General features: G+C 35.6%; 1 protein-coding gene across 1 annotated transcript in view; it reads left to right on the top strand.

Annotated features, from left to right (window-relative positions):
• CFAP69 (cilia and flagella associated protein 69) overlaps nucleotides 1-20,068 on the top strand; it is a 64,720-nt gene that overhangs the window by 32,123 nt on the left and 12,529 nt on the right. Inside the window, exons 12-15 of the mRNA XM_065883556.1 lie at nucleotides 810-1,026; nucleotides 3,599-3,763; nucleotides 6,605-6,723; nucleotides 8,513-8,631. Of these exons, the coding sequence (XP_065739628.1) occupies nucleotides 810-1,026; nucleotides 3,599-3,763; nucleotides 6,605-6,723; nucleotides 8,513-8,631 (620 nt within the window). The remainder of the gene's footprint in view (nucleotides 1-809; nucleotides 1,027-3,598; nucleotides 3,764-6,604; nucleotides 6,724-8,512; nucleotides 8,632-20,068) is intronic.

The raw sequence follows: 20,068 nt of genomic DNA, 5'->3' as shown, positions 1-20,068 counted from the left end.
TGCTATTCTTGTTTTCTCAGTTCTAAATCTTGTGCTCTTTCCATGTGGAATAGTAGAAAATTTAGAAAAATTCATAGATTTATTGTGAAAAAATCTTTGTAGAATAATGCCAGATGAAAAGAAAATTGAATAGAATATAGCACATGGTGTGTTACTATCTTGTGAACCATAAATATATATCAATCAGAATAATAGCTTTGCATTTTTGTTTTATTTTTATTGACATCATGGATTCAGTACAGTTTTAAAATTCTTGGCGTGTAATTAACTATGGCTTGTGACCTGACTGGTATTCACTGGATAGAGTATTTGTATAAGTTCTGTTGCCTATGCTTAAAAATAGCCATAGTCTATTATCATAACTTCAGACAAAATTGACTTCTTAAAGTATATATACAATTGAGTCTCTGAAATGTTTCCTTTAAGAAACAAAAGTAAGGAAGACAGAAATAACCAGCAGTTTATTTGCTCTAAATTTTCAACTCCTGTGGTTTTATCGTAAGCGGGAGGTAAACTGCATATATAAGCAGCATAGATTAAAAAAACTAATACTTACTTTATATTATTGTCAGCCATAGAGTGTATATCCCAGAAAGGGGGATCATAGTGAACTGTTGTTATTAGTGAGTTTGGTTTTGGGTTGTTTTAATTTCTGGTACTTAACATAGCTTGGAATCTTTAGGAAGAAAGTATTTTGAAATGATCATCAATAACACATCAAATTGGAAATCTTTTATTAAATTTTCTTATATTAAATAAAATTGTTTTAATTATGTTTCTAACATAGTACTTTTTGCCCTTTCTCATAGCTATTAATTGATGGCAAAGTTATTTTGGCTTTGTTTACCTATGTTAAAAAGCCTGAGAAACACAAAATAGTTGAATGGTCTGCAGCACAGTACGAAGAATTACAACTGCACGCAATTGCCACTTTGTCATCAGTGGCTCCTTTTTTAATAGACGAGTACATGTTGTATCAGGGAAATGCTCACGTCCTTGCATTTTTAGAATGGTGTGACGGTGAAGGTAAGTGGCCTTTCAGATTCCTGTCAAAATTCTAATCTACATATTTCAACTGAATGGCGGTGTAGAAAAAGAAATACAATTAAAAGGAGAACTAGTAGATCTGGCCTTCTGTGATCTTAATGTGTTTAAATGGTGTTTTAAGGAAAAAAGCCTGAGATTTCATTTATAGTCAGACATTAGTAAATGTTAGCATAGTTGATGCATACCTTTCAGTAAAATAAATCATTCATATAAACTGATTTAAATTTTTATATTATTAGGCCCATCCAATAATTATACTGTCCTGTAATATTTTAATTAATCATTCAACAAATATTTATTGAATGCTTACTAGTAACCATATATTGTTTTAGCTACTAACGAAACATTTATGTTCAAAATAAATGAAGTCCATACCTTCATGGAGCTTCAGATCTAGATCTCTAGCCACATGTAGTCTGCCAAATTAGCAGAGCCCTAATTTGTATGAATATTTCATTTCAATTCTCATAATTCTTAGAAGGGAAATAAGAAATACATTCTTTTTTAAAAAAAATTATAAGTAAGATACTGTATTCTTCTCTGGTAGTAACTTTGCTCTGGAAATAATTTTGTATGGTACATTTTCATTAGATCAAGAATAGCACTCATCCATGAGGAAGAAAAAATTATAGCTTATTTTTATTCTCTAGTTTTTAATATGCTGAGTTACTAAATTTAGTCATGTTAAATTACTGTGCATTAAATAAAACAATTCTCCTGTCTCTCCTTTATATTACTTATGTTTACAGAAGTCTATAAGGCAAAAAAAAGGAAATGCTGCCTAACAAGAAGAATCCTGATAGCTAACAGTTATTGAGTACCTACTATGTGATAGGCCTTAACCCCCTCAGCAGTATTAAACCACTTAGGCCTCACAACAAATCTAGGAGTTATAGGTTCTATTATTAGCCCTGTTGGTCAGTGGGTAGAACTCAGTCAGAGAAGTTAAATAACTTGTTCCTTGCCACATAGTAAGTGATTTAATGCAGGCAGTCTAGCTCCAGAATCCACATTTCTAAACCTATACACACTACTGAGAACAGTATTTTGAACTTTTTTTTTAGCATTAAACAAAAAGCTACTTCTAAAAGAACCTTTCAAAGAAAGCATATTATAACGAAGAAAGAGAACTTGCCTTGTTATTTATCAAGACTGACCATAAAGCTATAGTAATTAAAATTGTATGGTACTTGACCAGGCATAGACCAGTGGAATGGAATATATGGGAGGTTGGCATCATCAGGGATTATATTGCCAATCAATGAGAGAAGGTTGGTTCTTGGGCAGTTGGCCCTCCATGTGAAAAAATAAAAATTAGATCCTTTCAACTTGTTTAAAAAAGTCAATTGCAAAATGAATTAAAGCCTAAATGCAAAAAGTTAAACTGTAAAAATCTTAGAAGAAAACATGGGAAATTATGATAACAGGGTAGAAACAGACTTTTTAAATACAGAAGAGCTTAACTACAAAAAAGATTATTAAAGATTATTAAATGTGTTAAGTACTGTAAAACAGAAATATCTGTATTACAAAATCTGAATAAGATAATCTATAAATTGAGGGAAGACATTTACTCACCACTCTGACTGATAAATGATTAGAATTCAGGTTCATAAAGAACTCCTACATATCAAAAAGAAAATAACTCAGTAGAGAAGTAGGCAAACAATAGAGATTGCCAAGAAAATTCTTCAAAATTTTTGGAGAAAATTTCAAATTTCCAAAAAAAATTAAAAGACACTCAACCCCACTGGTAATCAGAGAAATGTAATCGCTCTGCAAATTAAGATAACAATGAACCACCATTTCACATTTAATAGATTGGGAAAAAATCTATTTCTTATACATTGTATCCATATAACCACTTTGGGGAACAATTTGGCAACTTTAATAAAATTCCACGTGGGTATATGATTCTGGTGTCACAGGCGAAACACTTCTCAGTGGGAACAAGAGGACATGAACTAGAATGTTCATTGTATCAATTTGTACTAGTGAATGGATAAACTGTTATTTATAAACTGGATGTAGAAAGCAGTTAAAACTGAGTGACCTAGATCTACTTGTAACTATGTGAATAATTTTAAAAATACAACGTTGAGGGCTTCCCTGGTGGCGCAGTGGTTGAGAGTCCGCCTGCTGATACAGGGGACACGGGTTTGTGCCCCAGTCCAGGAAGATCCCACATGCCGCAGAGCGGCTAGGCCCGTGAGCCATGGCCGCTGAGCCTGCGCGTCCAGAGCCTGTGCTCCGTAGCGGGAGAGGCCACAACGGTGAGAGGCCCGCGTACAGCAAAAAAAAAAACAACGTTGAGTAACAGAAACAAGTCACAGAAGATACATACAATAATGATACATTTGAGTAAAATTTAAAAACATATTTCTGTACTGGAAATAGAAAGAGGAGGGGGATGGAATCATATTTACTTCTCTAAAAAAAAAAAAACCCTAAAGTATGACAAAATTTTAATATCTCTTTAAACTTATATAGATATAAAAGATGTCTAATCTAAATTTCTTGATGTAAAGTAACTATTAATATTTCTCTACAGATTCCTTCTTTAGTCATGGGAACAGTTTTCATGGTACAGGTGGCCGTGGAAACAAGTTTGCCCAGATGCGTTACAGTTTAAGACTCTTGAGAGCCATGGTCTACCTTGAGCATGAGACCATAAACAAGGATCTTTGTGAAAAGAGAGCAATTCAGCAACTGATAGGTAAAAACATAACATGTTTGTGTCCTGATGAAAGTAGAATATTTATAAATTAGAACTTTTGTTTGAAATGTTTTTCTACACATTTATTTTGTCCTATATCTGACAAACTCCTGAATATTTTCTTGATTTTTGTTTCATACTGTTGCTATAAATTAGTTTGTCTTTACTGAAACATCATGATCACTTATCCTTTAAACATTTGTTTACTTAATTCAGATACCGTTTCATTTAGGATTATCTTTATCTTTTTTTTTTTAATGGGCTAGTGTTATATTTCACTCTTCTAGGAGTAAGATCACCACTTTTTGGCCAGGCCTTTTGGAGTCATTTTAAAAGAGGATAACATTACATTTTCCAGTGCATTTGACATTACCAGAACACTGGTACACTGGTGTATATAGAAATGTACATAGGTTTTCTGATGTGAAATATCAGGATATCCTTAATTTTCAGCTTAAAGAGTTGACTGTGCTAAGTCACTTTATCTCCAACATACATACATGTGAGCTCAGTGTAAAATTCAGAACCCCTATGCAGAAGCTTTCTACCTTTTGTTATTTAAAAAATAAATAGTTCTCTGGCCCTAATCTTTCCTGAATTTGAGAAGTAAGAGCTATATTTGTCATATCCATGTTCAGTGACTGCCTTATGAGAAGGTGATATAATTTGCTGGATGTCAATTAATTACAAATGCTTACTCAAAAACTCTTCTACCTGTTCAGTGCCTGCTCTTCCATCATTAGTGGATTGGGGTGGTGCCCTCTAATAATAATACTAGTAAGCAAAATGAGGATATTGAAAAGGGGGCTAGGCAAAAACATTCACTTTCTTGATGAGTTTACTGGGGGATGACCAAACCTGAAAGTAGATTTTATCACTTCTGTGTACATTTCATGATACAGAACTCAGTGTGAAGGCCCCAGCCTAACTGGATGAATACAATTTTCCATATATCCAAGAAGAAGTCTTAATCTTACCTGGGTAGCAAGTGGGGAAGGGAAAGCAAATAGCAAGGGTTCTTTTCTTCTCAGGACCTTTCGCTTTAACTTGAAAGAAGCTGATCTTTATTATGTGAGTTCCTAGGGGCAGGAACCTTCTCTTACAGAGTCTAACAGAGGCTCTATAGTAGTAATAAGCTCAACAAATAGTAATTGCATTGTAAATAAATGTTTATACACCTGTTGTGTAGGCACTGGTGTCATAAACATGTATAGAACAGAACTCTCAGGACCTTGCCTTAATGAAAACAAAAGGAAAGGTGTATGTCATAGAAAGATAGCATGCATTACCCTGCACTGTTAGTAAGGCACCTAGTGAGTAATACAGAGAGTAAATGCCACAGGGTAGTTTTCAATGCTGGGCAATCTTAACAAGAATATTTATGAGTTAGGGTGTGAGGGTAAGGCTGGTTTCAAGAGGAAAAAGAGAGAGAGAGAGAGAGGGAGGGAGAGAGATGGTCTTTCAAGCAAGGGGACAGCATAAACAGAGACATGAAGCCAAAATATACCTAATGATGTGTTCAGAGCTAGCTTAAGTGGAGTCAAAGTTTTATGAAGACAAATATGAGATAAAGTTAATTGTCTAGTCAGAGGCCAAGCTAGAAAGAGTTTTGAATGGCATACCATAATAGAGTTTGAACTTCATTCTCTTTAAGCACGGGGAGCTATTAGTGGTTTGGATTAGGGAAGTTATATGTGCAATGCTATTTTAGAAAGAGGAAATCTGAAAAATATATCCAATGGTTAGAATAGAGCAAGGAGAAGGTAAACGTAGGGAGTTAAAGGATACCAAAATATTAAGAAAATAATTCAGTATTAACATAACATTTATTACAGACAACAGGGAAAGTGACATCCCTGCACACAGGTAGGAAGAAGAGGAGATAATCTAGAAAGGAGAAGCAGATGCAAGGCCAGCCAGGTTGGATTCCTAGAAGGTGTCCTAATAAGGGAGCATAGGCCCTCTGTCCATGGCATGCCTCTCCCCTGGCCTCCAGCATGCTCACCTAGCCTTCCTAGCCTCTGATCCTTCACCTGCTGTAATTCATCCTAACAGGACCAAGAATTCAGAGCCAACAGTGGAAATAGGCTGTGATTTCCATGGCCCTTTTACTTTGAAATATAGCTCTACACCTTCCTGCTAATGCCAGTGATCCCTTAGTAACTGAGGAAAAATGACTTTTGTTCCTTATACAAAGCTTAAAGGAAAAGTCCTTTTTTGAGGCAAAATTTTATTGTGAATGACATTCCATCAGCGTAAGTGGCTATTTTCAAGTCTTTTAAAATTTTGATTGGAAGAAGAGCTTTTAAAGAACATGGGAATATTGCTACCTAAGTTGTTGAAGATGCCTTCGAGTGGACATAAGGAGACGATGCAGAAAGAAGTAACAGGAATAGAAAACGTACTTAGGGATGTCTTCCACCTTTGCTTAAGATTGACCCTGTTAACCACAAGGACAAGAAGAGATGAGGCAAGGTATGATCAGGCATTTTAGTCATATATTTGCAAAGGCACACATCTTTGCCTCATGAAACTGCATATTTTCAAACAGTTTTGTTTGCTTGGTGAAGTATCAGGTTGTTAAGGGCTTCTTTTAATGACACGCCGGTAATTATGTACTAGAAATTCTATATATATGGGGCTACTGATTGTATTGAGAGCCCAAAGAATCCATTTATCATCTTCTGTCTACAGCTTCTAGGAAAACATACAATGAAAATAGCCCTTTTAAAAGTAATTTTTCTAGTTGAAATTTTATAAGAAAGAATTTCAGAACAGTAATTGATCAAAATAAAAATACAATGTTCAGTAACTTTATATTCTTTAACTTTTTTCAATCAGGAATCTTTAAAAATACAATAAGCAAGTATAATGATAAGGAAGAGGCCATTCTTTTGGAAATTCAATCTGATATTTTACTTATTTTATCTGGTCTTTGTGAACATCATATTCCTAGGAAGGTATGTATGCCTGTGAATCAAAGTTTTGTTCAGATCTCTCAATCACATAACACTATGAACTTTTCCTTAGTAAATGTCCATAAATGTTGGTGTTTTTTTAATCTTACGCAGATTTAATATTCTTTTTTAAGAGTATAATTACATACAGTAAAATATATAGATCTTAAGTATATAGTTTGATAGGTTTTGACAAATATATACATCCATTTAACCAATATCACAATTAAAATATAGAATTTTTTTTTTTTTTTTTTTCGGTACACGGGCCTCTCACTGTTGTGGCCTCTCCCGTTGTGGAGCACAGGCTCCGGACGCACAGGCTCAGGGGCCATGGCTCATGGGCCTAGCCGCTCTGCGGCATGTGGGATCTTCCCGGACCGGGGCATGAACCTGTGTCCCCTGCATCGGCAGGCGGACTCTCAACCACTGCGCCACCAGGGAAGCCCCAAATATAGAATATTTTTATCTCCCTGTAAAATTCTTTCATGCCGCTTAGCAGCCATGCCCCCACTTGCCTACAGGCAACCACTTTTCTGATTTCTATTCCCATAAATTAGTTTTGCCTATTTTTTAACTTTATATGAATGTAATCACATAATTACTTACTCTATTAGTTCTGGTTTCTAGCAGCCAGCACCATATTTCTGAAATATATCCATGTTGTTGCATGTATCAATAATTCATTCCTTTTTATTGCTGAATAGTATTGTATGAATACAACAAAATTTGTTTCTCTATTCCCTTATTGATAAACACTTAGGTTGATTCCATTTGGGACTACTATGTTTAAAACTTTAATTAACATTCTTGTACTAGTCTTTTTGTGGACATAATGCTTTCATTTCTCTTGGATAAATACCTAGGAATGCAACTAATGGATCATAAGGTAGGTGTATGTTTTGAAGAAACTGGCAAATAGTTTTCCAGAGAGGCTGTACCATTAAAAATGATGTTTTGGGTTTGAATTCGGTTCATACCTAAAATTAAAAGTTAGAAAAAGAGCTTAATTCCCTTTGATCTTTTTAATGCCATAGCAAACTCTGAGTCTCAGAGATTAATAACTTAAATAGCAAGACATAGATTTGGAAAGATAAAAATTAAAAATTATGAAGGTTTCAATAGAGTGATTTGAGGGAGAGGCAAAAAGGACAGTAAACACATACTTACCTCCAGGCTTTCGTGGAACTTCTTATATTCTATCACCCTGCACCTGTGTTCTTCTGGAAAATACTCATAGTCTTGCTTACTGGGAACCAGAACTGAACGACAAGACAATAGGAAAGGTACTTGGTAACAGACAAATATTAATTGGTGAAAACATCACATAAATTATTAAAGGTTTTAACTGCTATTTATAAATTTATTTCTCTCTTGGGAACATTGGAAAATCTTCCATGATAGAATTTTAACCCCTTAAATTAGTTGTTGCTATCTAGTACTCATCTGACATGATGTTAGATTACATTCATTACAATGTGGAGAAAACCATGGGATAAGTCTTATGGTTTACTTTTTTTTAAAGAAAGAGAAAGGGAAAAAATATAAAGGGGCATTAAGCTGGCATGTTGATTGATATCCTCTCTAAAATGACTAGCTTTACAGTAATTTGTCTTAAATTCCTGAGAACAAGTGAGTACAAATTTAAAAAAGAAAAATTGTATTACAGTACTATTTTCCTAAAAATGTTGTTGTATTTTTCTGGTAGAAAAACTTTTAGGGGACAGGATGAAATGGGAAAGGAAAGGATTATTTATTTATTTCAAGAAATACTTTTAAATAAATCTCTTAGGAAATTTTTGGAACTGAAGGAGTGGATATAATTCTTCATGTAATGAAAACAGACCCCAAGAAGTTACAGAGTGGATTAGGCTATAATGTACTTCTTTTTAGTACACTGGACAGCATTTGGTGAGTATTACTGTACCCATGTTAGATAGAATCACAGTAAAAGAAAATTACCTCTTTTGGTAGCTATGTATGCCAATTTTTTTCCCTCAAAACTACAGCAGAAAGATAAGCCTTTTTCTTTTCAGTAGTCCAGAAATGACACTATCCTTTGGAAAGTAGTCTTGTCTATCACTCAAATATAAAACTATTCTTGTATCTAAAATTAAATCCTTGTTTTTTGTGATTTGAATGCGTTCCATTTTGCCCTGGCCTGGGAAAACACAAGCATCTACTATTACTCATACACTATTCTTATTCTTGAAGACTGCTGAATTCCTCACTCATCTTATCTTAAAAAGTTGAAAACCAGGGCTTCCCTGGTGGTGCAGTGGTTGGGAGTCCGCCTGCCGATGCAGGGGACGCGGGTTCGTGCCCCGGTCCGGGAGGATCCCGCATGCCGCGGAGTGGCTGGGCCCGTGACCCATGGCCGCTGGGCCTGCGCGTCTGGAGCCTGTGCTCCGCAACGGGAGAGGCCGCAGCAGTGAGAGGCCCGCGTACCACAAAAAAAAAAAAAAAAAAAAAAAAGTTGAAAACCAGTTGATTAGGTATTTCCTAATCAATATTGTTTCCCAAACATTTTAGCATTCCAAAGGGCAAATATATATATATATATATATATATATATATATATATATATATATATATATATATATATATATATACTACTTTTCTTAACATTAATTTATGAAATTTTGTCTTTGGGAAAATTAGTTGAGTTTCCTATATCATTAACACTTGACACATTTCTTCTATTTGGGTAGAATTCATGAGAGCCACACTACAACACATTAGTTTAAAAACAAACAAAAAAAACCCTCATGACTGTAGACCAAATGGGCCTAACAGATGTATGTAAAACATTCTACCAATAACAGCAGAAAACACATTTTTTTAAATCACTGTGATATTGTGATTTATAATTTAAAAATATGTATTTGGTCCATTTCTAGTACAGAGCTCCTAAAATTCTTATAATTTCTTAATTAATAAGAGCAATGGGAACATCTTTTGTTACAATATTTGCTCTTTTATCCTCAGTTCCTATAATAGTTTCAGAGTAATAAAGATGAAAGTAGTATCTTTTGTTATTCATAACAAGCCCCTTTCAACTACATCTGAGTTTATGTTAATGAGGTGAATTTTGGAAAGCCCCTAGATAACCACAGGATGGGAGCCTGGTTGCCAGGGGAACTAACTATATGGTTAATTAAAGGGTTGTAACTTTCAGCTCCACCCTCAACCTCCAGGGAGGGGAGAGAGGCTGAAAATTGAGTTTAACCATCAATGGCCACTGATTTCATCAATTACACCTACATAAAGAAGCCTCCATAAAAATCCTAAACTATGAGATTGAGAGAGCTTCCAGGTTGGTGAACACTTGGAGGTGCTGAGAGAGGGCATGGAAGCTCCACGCCCCTTCCCCATATACCTTGCCCTGATCATCTCTTCCATCGGGCTGTTCCCAAGTTGGATCATTTTATAATAAACTAGTAATCTAGTAAGTAAACTATTTTCCTGAGATCTGTGAGCTACTCTATAGCTGTTTTATCAGAAGTACAGGTGACAACCTGGACCGGAATTTAAGGTTGGGGAAGGAAAGCAGCACAGTCTTGTGGGACTGAACCTTTAACCTGTGAGATCTGATGCTAACCTAGGTAGATAGTTTCTGAATTGAACTGAATTGTTAGGACACCCAGTTAATGTCCACTGAGAATTGAAGAATTGGTTTGTGTAGGAAAAACCTACACATTTGGTGGCCCTAAGTGAAGTATTTAGAGTAGTTTTGAGAGGAGACACAGAGGGTTTTTTTCTTTTTTGTTTTTACAAACACAAATGGAGCATTCTCTAGGGTAAATCACATGTAAGGTCATAAAACAAGTCTTGAGAAATTTAAGAAGACTGAAATCATTCCTTTCTGACCACAACTGAATACAACTAGAAATCAATAACAAAAGGAAACCAGAAAAACTCACAAATGCATGGAAATCAAACAACACAGCCTTGAACAACCATTGGGTCAAAGACAAAAATAAAAGGGAAATTAGAAAATTTCTCAAGAAAAACTAAAATGAAAACACAGCATACCTAAACTTACGTGATACAGCAAAAGCAGCACTAAGAGGGAAGTTTATAGTGAAAAATCCCTATGTTTAAAAAGAGTCAAACATCTTAACTTTACACCTTAATGAACTATAAACCAAGCCCAAAGTTATCAGAACAAAGGAAATGATAACAATTACAGCAGAAATAAATGAAATAGAGAATAGAAAAACTCAACAAAACCAAGAGTTGCTTCTCTGAAGAGATAAAACTTTTTTGAAAATTGACAAAACTTTAGCTAAACTAAGAGAAAAAGAGAGAAGACTGAAATAAAATTATAAATGAAAGAGAAGCCATCACAACAGATAACACAGAAATAAAAAAGATCATAAGGGACCGTTATAAACCATCTGCCAACAAATTGGAGAACATAGAAGAAATGGATAAATTCCTAGAAATATACAATGTACTGACACTAAATCAAGAGGAAATAAAAAGCCTGAACAGATCAATAACAATAAGGAGATTGAATCAGTAATCAAGAACCTCCCAGCCAAAAAAGCCCACGTCCAGAGAGCTTCACATGTGATTTTTACCAAAAATTTTAAGAAGAAGAATTCTGAAAGGTAGGAGAATAGGGAACACTTCTGAACTCATTTTATGAGGCCAGCATCACCATAATACCAAAGCCAGACAAAGACATCGTAAAAAAGAATTGGGAGTTCCTTGGTAGTCCAGGGGTTAGGACTCAGCACTTTCACTGCCATGGGCCTGGGTTCGATCCCTGGTCAGGGAACTAAGATCCTGCAAGCCATGCAGTGTGGCCATAAAAAAGAGAACTACAGACCAATATCCCTGATGAACATGGAAGCAAAAATCCTCTAGAAAATATTAGTAAACTGAATTCAACAGCACATTAAAAGGATTATACACCATGACCAAGTGGAATTTATCCCTGGAAAGCAAGAATAGTTCTATATATGCATATTAGTCAATGTGATATACCACATTAATGCGGTATATCACAAAAGGACAAAAATCACATAATTATCTCAATGTATACAGAAAAAGCATTTGACAGAATTCAACACCCTTTCATGATAAAAACTCTCAATAAATTAGGTGGAGAAGGAATTTACCTCAACACAATAAAGGCTGTATGTGAAAAGGCCACAGCTAATATCACACTGAATGGTGAAAAGCTGAAAGCTTTTTCTCTAAGATCTGTATAAGGCAAGGATGCCCACTCTTACCACTTCTACTCAATATAGTACTATAAGTCCTACCCAGAGCAGTTAGGCAAGAAAAAATAAATAAATAAAAGGCATCCAAATCAGAAAGAAAAATGTAAAATTCTCTCTGCAGATGACATGATCTTATATGTAAAAAACACTAAAGACTCCACCAAAAAACTGTTAGAACTAATAAATGAATTCAGTAAATTTGTAGGATACAAAATTAACATATAAAAATCAGTTGCATTTCTATATACCAATAATGAACTACTCCAGAAAAAGGAAATTAGGAAAATAATCACATTTGCAACTTCTAAGAATAAAATACTTAAAAATAAACATAACCAAGGGGTGAAAGACACAGTGGTACAGCCACTGTGGAAAACAGTATGGAGGTTCCTCAGAAAATGAAAGATAGAACTACCATATGATCCAGTAATCTCATTTCTGGGTATATATCCAGAAGAATTGAAATCAGGATCTTGAAGAGATCTTATGTTCACTGCAGCATTATTCACAATAGCAAAGATACAGAAACCACCCAAATGTCCATCAACAGATGAATGAATAAAGAAAATGAGGTATATGCATACAATGGAATATTACTCAGCTTTAAAAGAGAAGGAAATCCTACCATTTGCAAGAACATGGATGGACCTAGAAGACATTGTGCTAAGTGAAATAAGTCATTCACAGAAGGATATCTCTTATACATAATTTCTCTTATAAAAGGCATCTAAGGGCTTCCTTGGTGGTGCAGTGGTTGAGAGTCCGCCTGCCGATGCAGGGGACACGGGTTTGTGACCCGGGCCGGGAAGATCCCACATGCCACGGAGCGGCTGGGCCCGTGAGCCATGGCCGCTGAGCCTGCGCGTCCGGAGCCTGTGCTCCGCAACAGGAGAGGCCACAACAGTGAGAGGCCCGCGTACCGCAAAAAAAAAAAAAAAAAAAAAAGCATCTAAAATAGTCAATTGTAGAAGTAGATAACAGTATGTAGACAGTGGAATGATGGAGTGAGGGAGGCATGAGGTGTTATCGTTCACCAGGTATAATGTTATAGTCATACAAGATCAGTAAATTCCAGAGATCTGCAGTACAACATTGCCCATAGATCTGCTCTATAATATAGCGGCTATAGTTAAGGTAAGGTATTGTGTGTACTTAAACATTTGTTAATTGCATGGATCTAGTATGTTCAGTGGTCTTACTACTAAAAAAAAAAAAAAAAAAAAAACCACAAAGGGATACAAGGAAACTTTTAGAGGTGATGAATATTTTTATTACCTGGATTGTGGTGATAGTAACACAAGTATATACATATGTGCAAACTCACCAAATTATATATAATAATTATATGCAGATTAAAAAATTCCAGTTATACTTCAGTAAACATGGGGTGGGGGGAAACTCTGATGAATATTAATTTCCATAAGATGAAGTAACTAGATTTATCCCCTGCAAATTCTCTGTTTATATAGAGAGCTGGAATACTCAGCTCTCTTCCAGATACACATAAACAATGGGGCTAATCAAATATCTAGTTTCTTTTTTACTGCAGAGAAGAGAGGGATATAGTGATAAAATGATAACCTGATCTTAGGTTTCAATAGCAAAGTCTTATTGACCAAAGTGCTGTATTAAGCATAGTAAAAAATTTAGAGATGAATATTAATGAGTACCACCCTTACTATCTACCAGTACATTGGGATTCAGTGGTTACTGCAGAAAATGACTTGATGTTTTACCCCATTTTTTTTTTAAATTTTTTTATTTTATTTATTTAAGATGGGGGTAGGAGTTTATTAATTAATTTATTTATTTATGGCTGTGTTGGGTCTTCGCTCCTGTACGAGGGCCCTCTCCAGCTGTGGCAAGCGGGGGCCACTCTTCATCGCGGTGCACGGGCCTCTCACTATCGCGGCCTCTCTTGTTGCGGAGCGCAGGCTCAGTAGCTGTGGCCCACGGGCCCAGCCGCTCCGCGGCATGTGGGATCCTCCCAGACCAGGGCCCGAACCCGTGTCCCCTGCATCAGCAGGCAGACTCTCAACCACTGCGCCACCAGGGAAGCCCACCCCTTTTTTATTTAATACCTCACAGTTATACTAAGATAAAGATAAATAGTTTTATTTATCTGTGTCTTTTATTACAGCACAACTCAAATCCCTTTGGCTAAGAGATAAGTGATAAGTCCAATGTTTAATTAGTAACACTGGGCATCGGATCTTTTTCCTTTTCTTAGGAACTTAACTGAGGAGTTCTTGTCTATTCATTTGCATCATGAAAGGACTTTACATTTTATCGAACACTTTTACTTCTATTGAGATATCATATAGTATTTCTCCTTTATTCTGTTAATGTGGTCCATCACATTGTATGCCTTGAATAAGTCTGACCTGGTTATGGTGTATTATTTCTTTTTCTATGTTGTTGGATTCAATTAGCTAATGTTTTTAGATTTTTTTTTTTTGGTACCATGTAATGTGAGTTTAATTTTCCTTTTTATTAATGTTCCATGGATGGTTTTGGTATTTAGTTTATTTTGACCTCAGAAAACAGGAAATCTTTTTTCTAGAAAGAGTTTGTGTAAGGTTGTTTTCATATCTTTCTTAAATAATTTGTGGAATTCACCAATTAAGTCATCTGTGCCTGGAGTTCTCTTTGTAGAAAGATTCTGAAGTATAGATTTCATTTCTTTAATATGTGTGTGTCTATTAAGGTTTTCTAGCATAGGCTCTGATGTCTTTTCCTAGGCACTCATTTATTTTGTCTGAATTTTCATATTTACTCTCATAAGGCTATTTGTAATATCCTCTTAGGATTTTTAATGTCTGTAGGACACAAAGTGATGCTTTCTTTTCCTTTCTTGGTATTAATCATTTCTGCCTTCTCCTTCTGGCTTTTTTCTTGATGGGTTTCACCAGGAGTTGATCAATATTATTATTATTATTATTATTATTTTTTGGTACGCGGGCCTCTCACTGCTGTGGCCTCTCCCGTTGCGGAGCACAGGCTCCAGACGCTCAGGCTCAGTGGCCATGGCTCACGGGACTAGCTGCTCCGCGGCATGTGGGATCTTCCCGGACCAGGGCACGAACCCATTGGCCCTGCATCGGCAGGCGGACTCTCAACCACTGCGCCGCCAGGGAAGCCCTATTAGTCTTTTTAAAGAATCAATTTGTGTGCATTATTATTTCTATTTTATTTTGTTTTATATTTAATTTCTGTGGATTTTTTTCTTTCATTAAATTTCACCTTTTCTATTTCTTTTGTTTTTCTGGAATTTAATTTTATTTATTTTTTTATACAGCAGTTCTTATTAGTCATCCGTTTTATACACATCAGTGTATACATGTCAATCCCAATCTCCCAATTCATCACACCACCACCCCCATGCCCCTGCCGCTGTCCCCCCTTAGTATCCATATGTTTCTTCTCTACATCTGTGTCTCCATTTCTGTCCTGCAAACTGGTTCATCTGTACCATTTTTCTAGGTTCAACATATATGTGTTAATAAATGATATTTGTTTTTCTCTTTCTGACTTACTTCACTCTGTATGACAGTCTCTAGATCCATCCATGTCTCTACAAATGACTCAACTTCGTTCCTTTTTATGGCTGAGTAATATTCCATTGTCTATATTTACCACAGCTTCTTTATCCATTCATCTGTCGATGGGCATTTAGGTTGCTTCCATGACCTGGCTATTGTAAATAGTGCTGCAATGAATATTGGGGTGAATGTGTCTTTTTGAATTATGGTTTTCTCTGGGTATATGCCCAGTAGTGGGATTGCTGGATCATATGTTAATTCTACTTTTAGGTTTTTAAGGAACCTCCATAGTGTTCTCCATAGTGGCTGTATCAATTTACATTCCCACTAACAGTGCAAGAGGGTACGCTTTTCTCCAGACCCTCTCCAGCATTTGTTGATTGCAGATTTTCTGATGATGCCCATTCTAACTGGTGTGAGGTGATACCTCATTGTAGTTTTGATTTGCATTTCTCTAATAATTAGTGATGTTGAGCAGCTTTTCATGTGCTTCTTGGCCATCTGTATGTCTTCTTTGGAGAAATGTCTATTTAGGTCTTCTTCCCATTTTTGGATTGGGTTGTTTCTTTAATATTGAGCTGCATGAGCTGTTTATATACATTGGAGATTCATCCTTTGTCCGTTGATTCATTGGGAAATATTTTCTCCCATTCTGAGGGTTGTCGTTTCGTCTTGTTTATGGTTTCCTTTGCTGTGCAAAAGGTTTGAAGTTTCATTAGGTCCCATTTGTTTATTTTTTGTTTTATTTCCATTACTCTAGGAGGTGGATCAAAAAAGATCTTGCTGTGGTTTATGTCAAAGAGTGTTCTTCCTACGTTTTCCTCTAAGAGTTTTATAGTGTCCAGTCTTACATTTAGGTCTCTAATCCATTTTGAGTTTATTTTTGTGTATGGTGTTAGGGAGTGTTGTAATTTCATTCTTTTACATGTAGCTGTGCAGTTTTCCTAGCACCACTTATTAAAGAGACTGTCTTTTCTGCATTGTATATCCTTGCCTCCTTGTCATAGATTAGTTGACCATAGGTGCATGGGTTTATCTCTGGGCTTTCTATCTTGTTCCATTGATCTATGTATCTGCTTTTGTGCCAGTACCATACTGTGTTGATTACTGTAGCTTTGTAGTAGTCTGAAGTTAGGGAGTCTGATTCCTCCAGCTCCGTTTTTTTCCCTCAAGATTGCTTTGGCTATTCGGGGTCTTTTGTGTCTCCATACAAATTTTAAATTTTTTATTCTAGTTCTGTAAAAAATGCCATTGGTAATTTGATAGGGATTGCATTGAATCTGTAGATTGCTTTGGGGAGTATAGTCATTTTCACAGTATTGATTCTTCCAATCCAAGAACATGGTATATCTCTCCATCTGTTTGTACCCTCTTTAATTTCTTTCATCAGTGTCTTATAGCTTTCTGCATACAGGTCTTTTGTCTCCCTAGGTAGGTTTATTCCTAGGTATTTTATTCTTTTTGTTGCAATGGTAACTGGGAGTGTTTCCTTAGTTTCTCTTTCAGATTTTTCATCATTAGTATATAGGAATGCAAGAGATTTCAGTGCATTAATTTTGTATCCTGCAACTTTACCAAATACATTGATTAGCTCTAGTAGTTTTCTGGTAGCATCTTTAGGATTCTCTATGTATAGTATCATGTCATCGGCATACAGTGACAGTTTTACTTCTTCTTTTCCAGTTTGGATTCCTTTTCTTTCTTTTTCTTCTCTGATTGCTGTGGTTAGGACTTCCAAAACTATGTTGAATAATAGTGGTGAGAGTGGACATCCTTGTGTCGTTCCTGATCTTAGAGGAAATGCTTTCAATTTTTCACCATTAAGAATGATGTTTGCTATGGGTTTGTTGTATATGGCCTTTATTATTTTGAGGTAGGTTCCCTCTATGCCCACTTTCTGGAGAGTTTTTATCATAAATGGGTGTTGAATTTTGTCAAAAGCTTTTTCTGCATCTATTGAGATGATCATATGGTTTTTATTCTTCAATTTATTAATATGGTGTATCATATTGATTGATTTTCATATATTGAAGAATTCTTGCATCCCTGGGATAAGTCCCACCTGATCATGGTGTATGATCCTTTTAATGTGTTGTTGGATTCTGTTTGCTAGTATTTTGTCGAGGATATTTGCATCTATATTCATCAGTGTTATTGGTCTGTAATTTTCTTTTTTTGTAGTATCTGTCTGGTTTTGGTATCAGGGTGATGGTGGCCTCATAGAATGAGTTTGTTCCTTCCTCTGCAATTTTTTGGAAGAGTTTGAGAAGGATGGCTGTTAGCTCTTCTCTAAATGTTTGGTAGAATTCACCTGTGAAGCCATCTGGTCCTGGACTTTTGTTTGTTGGAAGATTTTTAATCACAGTTTCAATTTCATTATTTGTGATTAGTCTGTTCATATTTTCTACTTCTTCCTGGTTCAGTCTTGGAAGGTTATACCTTTCTAAGAATTTGTCCATTTTTTCCAGGTTTTCCATTTTATTGGCATAGAGTTGCTTGTAGTAGGCTCTTAGGATGTTTTGTATTTCTGCAGTGTCTGTTGTAGTTTCTCCTTTTTCATTTCTAATTTTATTGATTTGAGTCCTCTACCTGTTTTTCTTGATGAGTCTGGCTAATGGTTTATCAATTTTGTTTATCTTCTCAAAGAACCAGCTTTTAGTTTTATTGATTTTTGCTATTGTTTTCTTTGTTTCTATATCATTTATTTCTGCTCTGATCTTTATGATTTATTTCCTTCTGCTAACTTTGGGTTTTGTTTGTTCTTCTTTCTCTAGTTCGTTTAGGTGTAAGGTTAGATTGTTTATTTGAGATTTTTCTTGTTTCTTGAGGTAGGCTTGTATAGCTAAAAACTTCCCTCTTTGAACTGCTTTTGCTGCATCCCATAGGTTTTGGATCGTTGTGTTTTCATTTTCATTTGTCTCTAGGTATTTTTTGATGTCCTCATTGATTTCTTCAGTGGTCTCTTGGTTATTTAGTAATGTATTGTTTAGCCTCTATGTGTTTGTGTTTTTCACGTTTTTTTCCCTGTAATTGATATCTAATTACATAGTGTTTTGGTCAGAAAAGATGCTTGATATGATTTCTATTTCCTTAAATTTACTGAGGCTTGATTTGTGACCCAGGTTGTGATCTATCGTGGTGAATGTTCCTTGTGCACTTGAGAAGAAAGTGTAATGGAATGTCCTATAAATATCAATTAAATCTATCTGGTCTATTGTGTCATTTAAAGCTTCTGTTTCCTTATTTATTTTCATTTTGGATGGTCTGTCCATTGGTGTAAGTGAGGTATTAAAATCCCCCACTGTTTTTGTGTTACTGTCGATTTCCTCTTTTATAGCTGTTTGCAGTTGCCTTATGTATTGAGATGCTCCTATGTTGTGTGCATATATATTTATAATTGTTATATCTTCTTTTTGGATTGAGCCCTTCCCCATAATGTAGTGTCCTTACTTGTCTCTTGTAACATTCTTTATTTTAAAGTGTATTTTATCTGATATGAGTATTGCCACTCCAGCTGTCTTTTGATTTCTGTTTGCATGGAATATCTTTTTCCATCCCCTTACTTTCAGTCTGTACGTGTCCCTAGGTCTGAAGTGGGTCTCTTTTAGACAGCATATATATGGGTCTTGTTTTTGTATCCATTCAGCAAGCCTGTGTATTTTGGTTGGAGCATTTATCTGTTCACGTTTAAGGTTATTATCGATATGTATGTTCCTATTACCATTTTCTTAATCATTTTGGGTTTGTTTTTGTAGGTCCTTTTCTTCTCTTGTGTTTCACACTTAGAGAAGTTCCTTTAGCATTTGTTGTAGAGCTGGTTTGGTGGTGCTGAATTCTCTTAGCTTTTGCTTGTCTGTAAAGCTTTTGATTTCTCCATTCAATCTGAATGAGATCCTTGCTCGGTAGAGTAATCTTGGTTGTAGGTTTTCCCTTTCATCACTTTAAGTATGTCATGCCACTCCCTTGTGGCTTGTAGAGTTTCTGCTGAGAAATCAGCTGTTAACCTTATGGGAGTTCCCTTATATGTTATTTGTCATTTTTCCCTTACTGCTTTTAATATTTTTACTTTGTCCTTAATTTTTGCCAATTTGATTACTATGTGTCTCAGCGTGTTTCTCTTTGGGTTTATCCTGTATGGGACTCTCTGCGCTTCCTGGACTTGGGTGGCTATTTCCTTTCCCATGTTAGGGAAGTTTGGGACTATAATCTCTTTACATATTTTCTCAGGTCATTTCTCTCTCTCTTCTCCTTCTGGGACCCCTATAATGCAAATGTAGTTGCATTTATTGTTGTCCCAGTGGTCTCTTAGGCTGTCTTCATTTCTTTTCATTCTTTTCTCTTTATTCTGTTCTGTAGCAGTGAATTCCACCATTCTGTCTTCCAGGTCACTTATCCGTTCTTCTGCCTCAGTTATTCTGCTATTGATTCCTTCTCATGTAGTCTTCATTTCATTTATTGTATTGTTCATCTCTGTTTGTTCTTTAATTTTTCTAGGTCTTTGTTATACATTTCTTGCATCTTTTCGATCTTTGCCGGCATTCTTTTTCCAAGGTCCTGGATCATCTTCACTAT

The sequence above is a fragment of the Phocoena phocoena genome, chromosome 9, assembly GCF_963924675.1.
Source record: "Phocoena phocoena chromosome 9, mPhoPho1.1, whole genome shotgun sequence".
Taxonomy (NCBI): domain Eukaryota; kingdom Metazoa; phylum Chordata; class Mammalia; order Artiodactyla; family Phocoenidae; genus Phocoena; species Phocoena phocoena.
This window is presented reverse-complemented; position numbering and strand designations above follow the sequence as displayed.